At 50.4% G+C, this 13,062-nt stretch overlaps 1 protein-coding gene across 1 annotated transcript; it reads left to right on the plus strand.

The window, feature by feature from the left end:
* Positions 1–8,529: 8,529 nt before the first annotated feature.
* Positions 8,530–12,140, plus strand: LOC144157845 (uncharacterized). The gene has a single exon (XM_077688578.1). The coding sequence runs from the start codon at positions 8,988–8,990 to the stop codon at positions 10,833–10,835; it is 1,848 nt and encodes a 615-aa protein (XP_077544704.1). The 5' UTR covers positions 8,530–8,987; the 3' UTR covers positions 10,836–12,140.
* The last annotated feature ends 922 nt before the right edge of the window (positions 12,141–13,062 follow it).

The following is a 13,062-nucleotide window of genomic DNA, read 5'->3' on the forward strand; positions in this document are numbered from 1 at the left end:
CAAATACATCTTGCTTCTTGGTGTGGAATGAGCGACCGCATGGCCACCCCTTGCACCAGCTCCGACTACCTCAAATGAAGGAAATACCAGCGATGAAACACGAGGAGCACGACGGTGTGCTCTGGTGCCAAGGGCATCCCGGAAACCAAGGACTCGCAGGGCACGAAAGAGCAAGTCGGATCACCCCTGAACAGCCTGGGCTCGCACTGCGCCGCGCCTTCGTCCTCCCATGTGGCCTTCGTTCCCGGAGAGCGGCTGCATGCCGAGCGGCCCAACAGAGACGCAATGCGGCTCCGACGCACGCCTTCGCTTCCCACGGCCACTACTACTACTACTAAGTGGTTCGAGTGAAAAGGAAAGGAGATGCACTGGGGATATTATTGAGCCCAGCTGGGGGCTCACCTGCATACAACCCAGTGCGGGGGGGGGGGGGAGGAGGGGTATATAAAGATTAGAGGAGAAAGGGAGTGATAAAAGGATAGGTAGGTAGGCCTACCATGTGGTTCGTTCAAGTCTCGGCCAATCGGGGTGACGCTGCAGGTGGCGGCGTCCGTCGCCCTGGTCTGCTCCCTACGCGAGGCAGAGTGGCGTGGTCAAAAGGACGGCAGCGCGGGTATCGAACTGGACATGGAGGGTGAAAGAGTTGCCGGCGGAAACAACGGCACCGACCCCATCGGAGGAGCCGCTATTCGCAGAATCCACGAACTCAGTACCGCATTCATTATCCCATACCATGCCCCTATAAGGCAGCAAAATTAAGTGCCGAGAAATGGCTTATGGTGGCTACCGGCATCGCAGCTGCTGCCGCCTTCGTCGTCAGTGAACCAGCGAGGTCATCTACGCACCACAGGTTCACATTACCTCATCTCGGTAAAAGCCCCGACGATACTACAACGGAAAACAACCTGTCAGCCATTGAAGCGAAGCAGAAAGATTTGTCCTCGACGGTGTATGTGTTGAGCGTGAAGGGTAAGGACCCCCACCGCGGTTTGTCCCGGACAACGGGGGAGGAACAACTAGACCAGCACCGGGCCCCGCCAAGCATTCTTAGAGGAACCAAGACTGCTAAGCCAACGAGACGCTCTCTTTGATTGGACCAGAAAACTTGGGTGCAAGATAGAGATGGGAGGCTCTGGAAGGCCAAGCCTGTGGTCTAGTGTTTGAACAAAGATGGCGTTGCACCAAATGACGATGATCGTTGCACAAGCCATGGTAATCGCCATAGGCTAAGCAGCTACTGCCTGGGTGCGTAGCCAGGCTGGACAGGCAAGTCTCCTAGCGACTATATTGTTTAATACACGGGCTTCTATATGAGTGAAACGTACAGCCCTGATAATATTCCCCTAGAATAAAACTCTTGTTTTTTTCAGTTTCATTCAGCTAATTAACTATGCTCAATCGTAACTTACCAACAAACGCGTGTTTTATTTCGTTCATAAATGCGTCGATTAAGGTAAAACACGCCGCAGGTTACCGGTTCGTCCTGCACGGGTTGAAAGGCTCATTATTTTTTATTTGGTCTGAATTGTACCGCGGCCTCCTGCGGACAAGTTGAGAATGGTATGCAGCGATGAAAGTTTTCTCGCTGAAAATTTACGATACGTGATGATTCGGAATCCAATCATAAAGACAGCATGGGCTTAGGCTCCAGGCACGCATGGAATGTTGTGCGAAAGATTAATGGCCCACTGCAGATATGTATAGTACTTTAAGGGTTTCAGTCTTTCATTCATTTATTCATGCTGCAGGCCAAGATGCTGACCCATGAAGTACGGGCAGTACATAACGCGTGAGGAACAAAGAGCTCATGAACAAGTTGCGCATGGGCATCGGCAGGGGAGTGCAAAAGGGGCTCTTATCCACCCGTCGCGGTGGCTCAGTGGCTAAGACGTTGCGCTGCTGAGCACGAGGTCGCGGGTTCGATTCCCGGCCGCGGCGGCCGCTTTTCTGATGGAGTCGAAAAGCAAAAACGCCCGTGTGTACGAGATTTCGGCGTACGTTAAAAATCCCCAGGTGATCAAAATTTACCCGGAGCCCTCCACTACGGCGCGCCTCATCGCCTGCGTTGCGTCGATGCGTTAAACCCACAATCAATCAATCAATCAATCAATTGCCTGCCCCCTCGCTCTCTCTCCCTTCCCCCTCAATACTGTGGGTTTGCCCCCCCCCCCGCCCCCTCAAGACAAACTTCTGCAGACGCCCATGCTATAGCATGTTACAAACACGTCTAAATGCTATCCTACTACAGCAACAATGCACAAGAACTATACAGGGTGTCCCAGCTATCATGCACCAGATTTGAAAAATAGTAATGGCGTAACTCGAGGAAAACTTACTGCATAATGTTTGCAGTACTGTGGAGAAGCGGGCAGCATTTTTTTGTAATTAATTGTAATAATTAATTGTAATTAATTATCTTACTCGAAAGTACTGTCCTAATCACTAAAGTGTCAATGAGGCACTTGCAGGCACCCACGAGGGGCATCTATAACTGCGGTATTTTCAGCGACGATCTAATTGCGCACACATTTATTCTGACTGATAAAGGAAACCCGCGATGAAAAATACCACCTGACGGCGCCTCCGCGCGCATTGTAAAGCAGCGTCCCCAAATAAGGTGATTGAAAGCAACGAAAGCAACTGCTTCGCCTGTCACCCGCCCGAAGATCTAGACAGCGCATCACAGACCACTCTCGTGTCGTCCGTTCGCTCGCAGCCCCCACAGCGTTATTTCGTTTCAAGACAGATGCAAGCCCGACACTTCCGTGCGATGCAAAAGGTAAATAAAGCGTGTCGGTGTGCATGCTGCTCCCCTCTAACCGACCTAAATGAACCGAGTCACTTTTAATTACGAGAAGAGTACGCAGAATTAAGCTAACAGAACGTCTTGCAAATACAAAATTACCCCAGGTTATGTCAGGAACGCTGAGGTTAAACAAACAGATAACCCATTTTTGTCGCGTATTTTACCCCGAATGAAAGGGCATCACTTAAAAGACCTTAACCACAAATTGTTTTGCTGATAGCACCCTAGAACTTTTGAAATCGGAATTTTTACACATCTATCTATCCAGCCATCCGGGACCCGCCGAAAGGAATGCTGACGACCATGGCAGTGAGCCGTGCGGCAACACACTTTTAACTGCACGCGAGAATAAAGGGGGTATTAATGCGTAGCATTCTTTGCCTAGTACCCCCACAGCGAGTACAGTGTAACGCCCTGCATTTCCACAAAAACGCAGATATTGCGGAAGTTCCACGCGCCATCGTTATAATAGCGTCAAAAAATTGGGCCCATCCCCCCGCGAGGGGGACTCGAGTAAATGGGTCGCATAGGGGGTGGGTGTATTGCGTTAACGTTTAGTGCTTGGAGAGTTGGTGGTAGTGAATGCGTTGTATCAGCAGCTTCTTGACGTAGTTTGAATGAGTCAAGGATATAAGGCGCGTTCGTAGCCTTTCATTCTGTGTCGGTTTTGTGGCGCAGTGGGAAGAGCACCATGTACCTCGCGTTCCGCCCACAGGTAGTGAATGCGTTGTATCAGCAGCTTCTTGACGTAGTTTGAATGAGTCAAGGATATAAGGCGCGTTCGTAGCCTTCCATTCTGTGTCGGCTTTGTGGCGCAGTGGGTAGAGCACCATGTACCTTGCGTTCCGCCCGCAGGGTCGTGGGATCGAAACCAGGCGCCGGTAACTGTTATTTCTTTTTGTAGTGTAGGGGGAGGGGTGCGGACCTGTTGTTGAGAGCGAGGAGGGTAGCGTGATGCGGGAGAGGAGGAGTGGGGGAGAGGGCGCACCTGCGCGCTGAGCTGTTGCGGACGGGCGGCAGACGCGACATGTGAGTTAAAGAAATGCTCTGCATTTAATAGAGATAATTGGTCGGACAGTGTTTAGAAAGACCAAAAAAATGGCTGTAATGGACTCCCAAGGCATAAGAAAGCTACGCATTAGTAGACAATTCCCTGAATTTCTGTAGAATTTTTTAAATACTTGTCCCCGGCTAAAACAACAATAATGTGGAACCTTTCATATTCTCTTATGCGAATTTTGAATCTCGCGCGTTGCAACCGACGGAGTTGTTTGGACATGTACGGTAGCGTCACGATTAAACAATGAATGGCGCCACCTTTCAGACACTACCACGAGGGAGCGCCACGAGCGCGTTTTGTAGAAATGTGTATTTCCTTACTTGCTATCGCAAAAATCGAGCAGCCAAGTATTTTTAACTAAAAGGAATATGCAGATGTCCTTTATGTATTGATATCTTCACTCAAGTATGTAGGATGTTTTTTTTTTTTTTTTGCTCTACAACTTTTAGAAGCATAAACGTTGCCACGAGATTAAGTAGTTTAGAAAAGCTTTGCCTAAATAAAGTCTTGTTCAAGAATTCTATTACCTCGCTGCTTGTCTGCTTCGCGCTTACTCTCCCCACCACTAGGCTATTCCTTCTGGACATCGCTGCGCCCGTGTTACTACAAATCGTCCCATGAAAGCCTCGACCAACGACAGCCTCGCTATTGAAAATATTGGCATTGCTGGACCCTGAACCCGGGCCGTTCATTCCAAATCCCACAATTCTATAGGCTACTGAGGCTCAATAGCGGGCTCCATTTAACAGTTGCATGAAAGAATAAAAGGAGTGTTCGAATTGAAGCAGTAGGCGGGCCCCGGCGGTGGGTATGCACGAGAAATTGCTCTTACCCAGAAGGGAACGGAATATTGTCCCTATATGCAACAGCGCCTGCCCTTCTTCGTTCGAATGGTGCGTGCTCTGACCGGATGCGCATGGATGCCACATCGGCTTCACTTTTCGACAGCAGTAAGTGCAGTATCTTCTACCGGCAGTGACCGACCAGTTGCATCAAGGTGTTTGTGACGTGCTCAGTGTACTCTTGTTCAGTCCCACCTTGGTCGGTCCATTGCTAAACCTATTGTGAGCGAAAGAATTTCTCGAATCATCTAGGCCTAACCAGCACCACGCCGTCGCTGCATCATCTGCCGCTGCGGCCCGCTACGTTCGGTCTGCAGCAGGGATGGCAGCTACAATGCCCGTCCAAGGTCACGCACCTGTGCCTCAACGCAACCTCAAAGCGCCGCAGGTCGGTTCGCAAGCAAGTACCTCAGACTTACGCCACCCAGGAGCATCTATCACACCTAGGAGCACAGCCTATCCACCAGTTCTCGGACATGGAACCTTCATGGACCACGACCGGCCTGACGAGCCTACCATACCAAATACACACCCAGGGACCCCCTTCCATCGTGGCAACGGAACTAAATGGCCTTGGCCCCAACAATAACCGAGACAGACCGCGGAAGTCGCCCTCGTTCGGTACTCCCGTTCAGACCACTCACGAAAATCAACATCTTTGACATCCCGAAAAGCTCATTCGCACATCTGATTGGCATCACAGCTCCTCTGGCCTACCTCTCAGAATTTCCTCCCACAGACATGATGCAATGGGAAACTGCATACACATCAAAGTATACGACAACGAGCCTGCTGAGCGAATAGCTCAAACAACAACCATGCAAGCTATGTACAACGGCCGCGTCACCACAATACCTGCCGAGATCAGGGGTTCATATCCCCGTACCAACACGACACGTGGAGTCATCGGTGTCGAACCCAACGAGTCGAATAAAAGACATCCGGAAACGGTTGCGTTGCGAGCAGCCTGAAGTCCTCAATGTGAATGGGATTGGCAAGACAAATAGGGCGGTCTTCATTTTTGACACTCCAACACTTCCAAAGGTACTCAAGATTACATGGCAATAGTAAAAGTCGGTGACTATAATCCAATATGCATATTGGGCTACAACTGCCACTACATTGGCCACATGGCAAACTACTGCCCGCACACCACCGCCTGTCCCACATGCGGCAAAGCCCTGATGAAACTCAGGAATATTGCCCGTTAGTCTTCTGTTCTGCATTTAAGAAGATTGTCCACATAGCACTTAGCCCGCAATGCCCCAGTCGCATCCCAACACCCTCCAATAGGCCGAGTAAGGAAGCGGTTCGGGGAATCTCATGGGCTGGCAGAGTGGTGCAACCACAAACTTTGCCACCACACCTCAACAAGATCACCAATCATCGACTTTAGCCGAAACAGACGACGCGGAAATCGTCTCCTAATAAGCTTCTATGCGTGAAGAACTTGAACTTTGAGGAAAGAGAAGCAAGAACTCAAGAAAGCGCTAACAGACACCCCGCACCTCGCACCACCCCAGGCCCATCAACTCGGCAAGGCGCTGCGGTAGCCCAAGCATTAAGACTACGCCCACGCCCAATCCAAACTCGATCCCGAACTCGTGCAACTACTATTAATTATATGATTTGAAATCCTAAAAGAAGTATAGCCCGGAAATCCTAAAGGAAGGTGCAGCCCAGCAAGGAGCCATTGGCAAAATACGCGCTCTTCTTTAAAGCCGGCCACGATGCAAAAAATCATTAACCACCTACCTCAGCCCGGACTCACTTCAAGAACCACCACGTAAAGTACCACCACGCAGTCATTCCGGAAATGTATGGTGCCAAAACCTAATATATTCCACACTGTAGCTGCCGTAGGTATTCTCAAAAGTCACCCATACTGCTACAAAATTTTCAGCAGCTCAAGCCGCTTTTTATATTTCTACAATAACCATGGACCGTACCTTTGATTACCGGGTATACGTCACATACTCGGACCCTGCAATCGCATGCAAACCAAGCCAGCTCGGATACTCCGCAACCAGGACACCTGGGTACTCAGTAATCTTTGTCAAGAAAGGACTTGGTTGTAATCAACTTAAACTCCCAGGACTCACGTTGCAGCACCACGAGAAAATAGTAATTCGAAGCGGACTCAAGCGGACTAAAACAGCATACTAAAAAACAGAGTCCAACAGCACGGCCAAAGATGTCAACGATATTGAAATAAAACTCGTTAAGCATGTAATGTACATTCTCACGCCATGCCTTGCGCGCTTATTTAAGCAAATTCCGTGCTCTGGCTCTTTCCCACGTGCCACTAAAAGGGCGAAAGTGAGTCTCTTCTTGGAAAGTGGAAATGCTAAAGACCTTAATAACTACAGAGCAGTCTTCGTACTTCCGTTTTTTCTCAAAATGATTAGAAAAAAATAATTTACTCGCGCACAAGCAGCTTTCTGTGTACATGTGGGAGTGTCATTTAGGAGTGCCAACATGGCTTCCAAGAAGGCAAAGGTTGTTCATTGCATCCATGTCATCTCAACATCGGATTTCCTTCGTGACGGACTTAAGTGCGCCGCAGGGCTCCAACGCCCCTACTGTTCGTCGTCACTCTTTGTGCAGGGATAGTCGAACATTTTTTTTATGTTCTTCAGCTCTATAGATCAGTGACCAAGCTCCTACGGCCTTTGGCAAGGAGATCGCTTTGTTGCACTAGCTTGCACTTGGTTGCGCCGTTGACTGGAGTGACGAGCGACAAGTGACCTGCAAAAATAGCGTCCTTGATCTTAAGGGCGGTGAGCGAAGCATCAGGTACGTGCGGGGCACGGTGCGGCTTACCAGCACGGTCAGCATGCCGGCTGGGAAAAGTGTTACCGCACGGGGAACTACGGCCTTGTAGGTTTCGGACTCGAAAGATGGCACAACTTGAGTACCTTGGCATGGGACAGATCCGCTGTTTCCAGCAGAGAGAATTCAAAACGTGATCGTCCCAACCGGCACCGCTTTGCCCTCGATCGCCGCCCCACCTGATCTCCGGGCTCGAAATAGCGGAAGTTCAAGCGGAAGCGTGCGGAACTTAGCGCCCACGTGGTCGCACTTACTGCTCGTGCCGGAACTTCTAGCTGAGCAAGGACTTGTGTGTCATGCGCAATTTCTTCTGCGAACTGTTGCTCACATTCGAGTGCAAGCAAAATATTCATTCATTCATGCAAGCAGTTCATTCATTTCTACATTGAGCAGCATCAAGTTATCTATTTCTTGGTATGCGCCGCATGTCCGAAATTTTCTCCATTCTTGACCAAACGATCATCTAAGCGAATGAAATGGCCGGTAGGTAGACGTTATATTTTAACTGTGAGGAAACGTAAGCTCAGAGTTCCACAACCTGGATTTGTGAGTGCCTGTGATTGCGTAGATCGCCTGGCTTTTGCTGGTGTTTCATGGCCCATCAACGTGTTTAGTGTGCGTTCTTTTTATATGTCATGGTTACAACCAGCGCGGACTGGTCAGAGGGACGACCTCAAAGTAGGCTCGGAGGGCCTTGACAGCAGGTGGCGACATCTGCGGCCGTGCCAAGTGCTATTCACGAGTCTCCGCCGCCGGTTGCTCAACACTGCTGCGCAGAAAAAGGGCAACGAATTTAGGCCAGGAGCTTACATTCCGTAAATGTATTGCGTTAGTATTCCGAAGTTTAAAAATCAATTGTAGCCTTCCGCTTGTCGTCGCATTCCGCTTTGAAATGCACGTCATCAGCATGGCAGTATACGCGCACACAACATATCGATAACAACGAGCCACACGGCCAAGCTCACGTCGCCAACCAAATCGCCCAGGTCAGATGCGAAGGGGCGGGCGGTCTGCGGCTGCGCAGTGGTGCTGAAATGCAAACTAAATAATTAAGTAGCGTCGCTAAACTAGGAGACGGCGTACCTAACACCACGCTGTATTCCAAAACGTGCCGAACTCCGGATGCGCGAAGATTCCGAACTGTAAAGTCGCATGACCCTGCACATGTAACGGATGTTGTGCGGACCGTTGCTCTTATTTCTTTGTATTCGCTGTACGCCATACATTACACATCAATTTTCGAATCGGAAATAATGGAGTGCCCCAGTGTGCCGTTAAAAAACTAGAAATAACACCTCAATGTTCACTGCGCCTGCGTTTGAGTGTGTCACGTGTGAACTTGCTGACCCCTGCGTATATCGTCTCCGTGTCTTCACATGCGCTTGGAAGCGTCAGCCGAAGCGGACCGTGAAATTTCCAGGCTGTGCCTTCAAGTACTCGGCTCAAGATGGCCGTGGGGCATTGCAACTACGACTACGCCCATCTTCCGAACGCTGTCTGGCTCCGAATCCTGTCCTACGCGGACACGGATGCGCTGCTCGCCATCGAAGCCACTGCGCCTCGCTTCAACGACATCGTCAGGGATGAACGCCTTGCGGCGAAGATAGTCTGTGCTCCAAGTTCCGACGAAAGGACGTTGCAGCAGTTCTTCACGAAGCGCGTGATGCGCAATGTGAAGGTTCTGGACGTGTCCAACTGCATAGTGGCCGCACCGGACTTCATCCTGTCCTGGGTCGGAACCTGCCACACACTCACGGAGCTGCGCTGCGTCAGCTGTCCGTTGCCCTACAGTGCTTTGCTGGTTGTCTTGATGGAATGGCTGCCTTATCTTCAGCGCCTAGACTGGTCTTTCTACGGGGAGAACTTCGGCGACGACTACACGCACCGTGTCACGGCCCCGTACAACGACAGGGCGATACCGCAGTTGCGTAGCACGTACGTGGAAGTGGCCTGCGAGGGATTAGACAACTACGCCCTCCTCGGCTTCCTACTGAATCGTTGCGTCGTGCTGCAGAATTTGCACCTCCATGCACTTTACGGTGAGTTCACGGAAACCACGGCCATGTGTATCGGCATGACAACGTTCGCCACAGCCTCCATTACCACCTTGATTTACTCGACGGAGCTGGACGCGGTACGGGGCCAGCGATCTCTTTTCAACTCTTTCGTGCGGGTGTTGGAGGTGCCGTCAAATTGCTTGTCCGACGCCACCGTGTGTGGCAACCTGGTATGCCTTAGAGCCTCCACTGCCGGCGCCAGTTCCTCGCATACCCACGCCATGCATCCTTGCTTCAAGCAAGTCGTCGTGGCGCTGAGCAACGAAGCCAATGTTGAAAGTAAACTGCAGGAAGCGGCAATCGCAATGACTTTGCCGCATGTCGAAGCGCTCACGCTCACCTTCTTGCCTTACGCCGAGTCGGACACTGCTGCCTGCGCTGGCCCCAAGTTCAAAACGCCCCTTGTGACATTCCTCAGTTCCTTCCGACATATCACAGAGCTGAACCTGAACTCGTTTCACTTCACCGGCGGCGTGGACTGCTGCAACGTCCTTTCTGCGGTCCCCATGAAGCTTAAAGCGCTGTCACTCGCGCCATGCGGCATCAACCGAGCGCATTCTTTCAGAAATCTGGCAAAGGTGTCGTCAAAGCTCGAGGAACTGGACGTGAGGATGAACTTTGACAATGTCAGCTTATACTGCGCCTCCTGTCGTCAGCCTTTTCGAGTGCGTGAAGAAGAGGCGGCCCTTCTTCAGCAGCACAGTGCACTGAAACGCTTCAGTCTATGCAACGTACCGAAAGTAACATCCCTCAACTTTATCGCCCAGCTCCGCCCGACCGAGCTCCGGCTTTCCTTCATGGCTTGGCACACAGACACTGTGACAGGTAACATCGGCTATCTACTCAGCTGCAACGACAATTTGCGATCCCTTGTTCTGAGAGACCGCGCGCTGTTCCGTGGCCTTGAGTTCTACCAGGAGGAACTTGAAGCCCTCACAGGCCTAAATCACCTCAGCCTCGATGTGAGCATGCCGTCCGAGCAAAATGAAGTGTTGTCGTTTTATGAACACATGACTGCTCAACTTCCAGTGTTGAAGGCACTGCACTTGCACTACTCTAGTGGCGAGAAGTTCGTGCGAACACTGACTTGGTTGCGGCAGCCAACCTGGTGCAGCGAAAACTGTAAAGATCGACAGCCTCCGGGGGCTTTGCTTGCGGACGGGCCGTGCATCGGCTGTTCGATGGCCACTTTTATTGGCCTGGCCAAGCCTCGACATCACAGAAATAACTTCTTGTAGATCATTCTGGCGGTTTAGCATTCTTCGAACGGCTTTTATCCTCACGTTGTACAGCATGTAAATCTTGTTTTTAGCATCGTTTAGCATTTTGTTTAGCATTTTGACAACTTTGTGAATATACGGGAGCTGTGGTTAGTGCGTTGCACTCGCGTCATTGGGCTTGTTCAAATGCACACCAGTTATGTTAGGTTTGCAGTGTGCTGCATATTGCCGCGAACCATGCATGGGCTTGCTTATTTATCGTTTGTTTTTACTGCCGGGCCACGCCCGGCTGTGTTATCTGCGTTCCAAGCAAAGCGCGTCTTCCATTCTTTATTTTTATGCCGCACGGGCTATCACATTGAGATACGCAGACTGTTTCGCCCTAACGTCGCTAGCCCAGAATAATCGTCTGATCTAAAATGTTCTGGATGTTTGATTGATTGTGGGGTTTAATGCGCCGACGCAACGCAGGCGATGAGGCGCGCCGTAGTGGAGGGCTCCGGATTAATTTTGACCACCTGGGGATCTTTATCGTGCGCCGAAATCTCGTACACACGGGCGTTTTTGCTTTTCGCCTCCATCAGAAAAGCGGCCGCCGCGGCCGGGAATCGAACCCGCGACCTTGTGCTCAGCAGCGCAACGCCTTAGCCACTGAGCCACCGCGGCGGGTAAAATGTTCTGGATGTGAATCGACGGTTTCAGGAACACTCGCGCCGAAAGATAAAAAGCCTGCAGAGCAGACGCCTCGGCATTCGATTCTGCGACGCTCGCCGACGCAAGTCACTTTGTTGACCGCTGCTTCGCCGCCTGCCTCTGTATTCTTTTGAGTTGTTAGGGGAGCACAAGTTCGCTCCAATAAACTTGTTTCTCTTTCAAGACAACTGCGTCGTCCTTGGCTTCGTGACAATATATAGTTTGTTTTGTTTTATACAAATGAAGACCTTCCTTTAGTACGTAATGATTAACCAAAGCAAACTAAACGGGCGACAGAGGAGTAAAAAACTCGCGCGGTGTCGCAGTCGCAGTTTAGTACGCTGTCGTAGTTTTTGACACGCGTGGCCGATATGTCCGTGCCACTTTCGTGAAAATGTCGCCACTATTTTGGCACGAATGTACACTTATACGTGGACAGATTCTCATTCAATAACACTTTTATACTGTCGTGGAAGATGCCGTGTAATGTCTTGTTTGGTGGTGTTGAGGGTGTAGCGCCAAGTGCGCATTTTACGGCCTGCTGTTTACCGAAGTGTGAAAAGTTCTGCAATCGCTTGCATGTGGTATAGCTTACCGTTACAACAAAAACAAATTGTAAATTGAGATGTCGTGCGGCTTTTACCCGTGTTTTAGTGGAATAAAAAAAATAACCTTTTTCCACCAACTGTGAAACAGCGGTGCTCTTGGGTCAGCTCGAGGGTCAACGTGCGCCCGCCGGAGAATGGCAGCGCCATCACCGCGCAAATTTTACGGTTGGTGCTGACCTCCGAGAATTTATATACACCCCCCAACACCCCCCCCCCCCCCCCCCCAAGGGGACTTCCACAGCCCCCCAAAAAATATTCCGCAACCGCGGCGAGCACCCTTTCCAGGAATTTATATACACCCCCGAAAGATTTCGACACCCCCCGCAATTGAAACTGTGGATGAACCCCTGTTCCGAGGTCAATCCACGCACGTTTTGCTCCGGCCGCCCCAATCGGCCGGGGAGAGAGAGCATTGGTAAAACGGGCGTGGCCGCGTCTTTCGCCGCACCCCGGCGCTCGCCACCTATGCATCAAATATTCCGCAGCAGCTTAGCGCGAGTGATAAATCCCGAGTCTTCGCAGCTTGGGGCCCTATTCTCAACTACATGAATTCACGGAGAATTCGCCGTGTTTTCTGCGCAAGCAAAACTTAATCAATCAGGGACGGGGTCCACGTATACCTATGACGACATGCAGTGCAATTTGAGGCTTAGCTCATAAAGACCACAATCAGGATATGAAGTATTATGCATAAAATATATAAAAATACTGGGCTTTAATAAAAATTAGGATGGCATCTGAGGGTGGATAGAGAAACGCATCTCTTCATTTTAAAATTGGCGTAAACACCACAAGGCGATCAAGTAACGTTGATTCAGAAGCGAGCGAAAGGCTAGGCGTTGAACTAAGGAACATCACACTTTTTTACCGTATCTTTTTTACCGTATCTATTTATGTGGCCTTTTAATCATATTGTTTATTTTTTTCCCCTTCTTGATAATAAG

The sequence above is a fragment of the Haemaphysalis longicornis genome, unplaced genomic scaffold (genome assembly GCF_048455015.1).
Source record: "Haemaphysalis longicornis isolate Haplotype H1 unplaced genomic scaffold, Haemaphysalis longicornis Haplotype H1 scaffold_10, whole genome shotgun sequence".
NCBI lineage: Eukaryota > Metazoa > Arthropoda > Arachnida > Ixodida > Ixodidae > Haemaphysalis > Haemaphysalis longicornis.

Coding starts and splice junctions, on each gene's coding strand:
- LOC144157845 (XM_077688578.1), top strand. CDS start 8,988: ATGGCCGTGGGGCATTGCAACTACGACTACGCCCATCTTCCGAACGCT.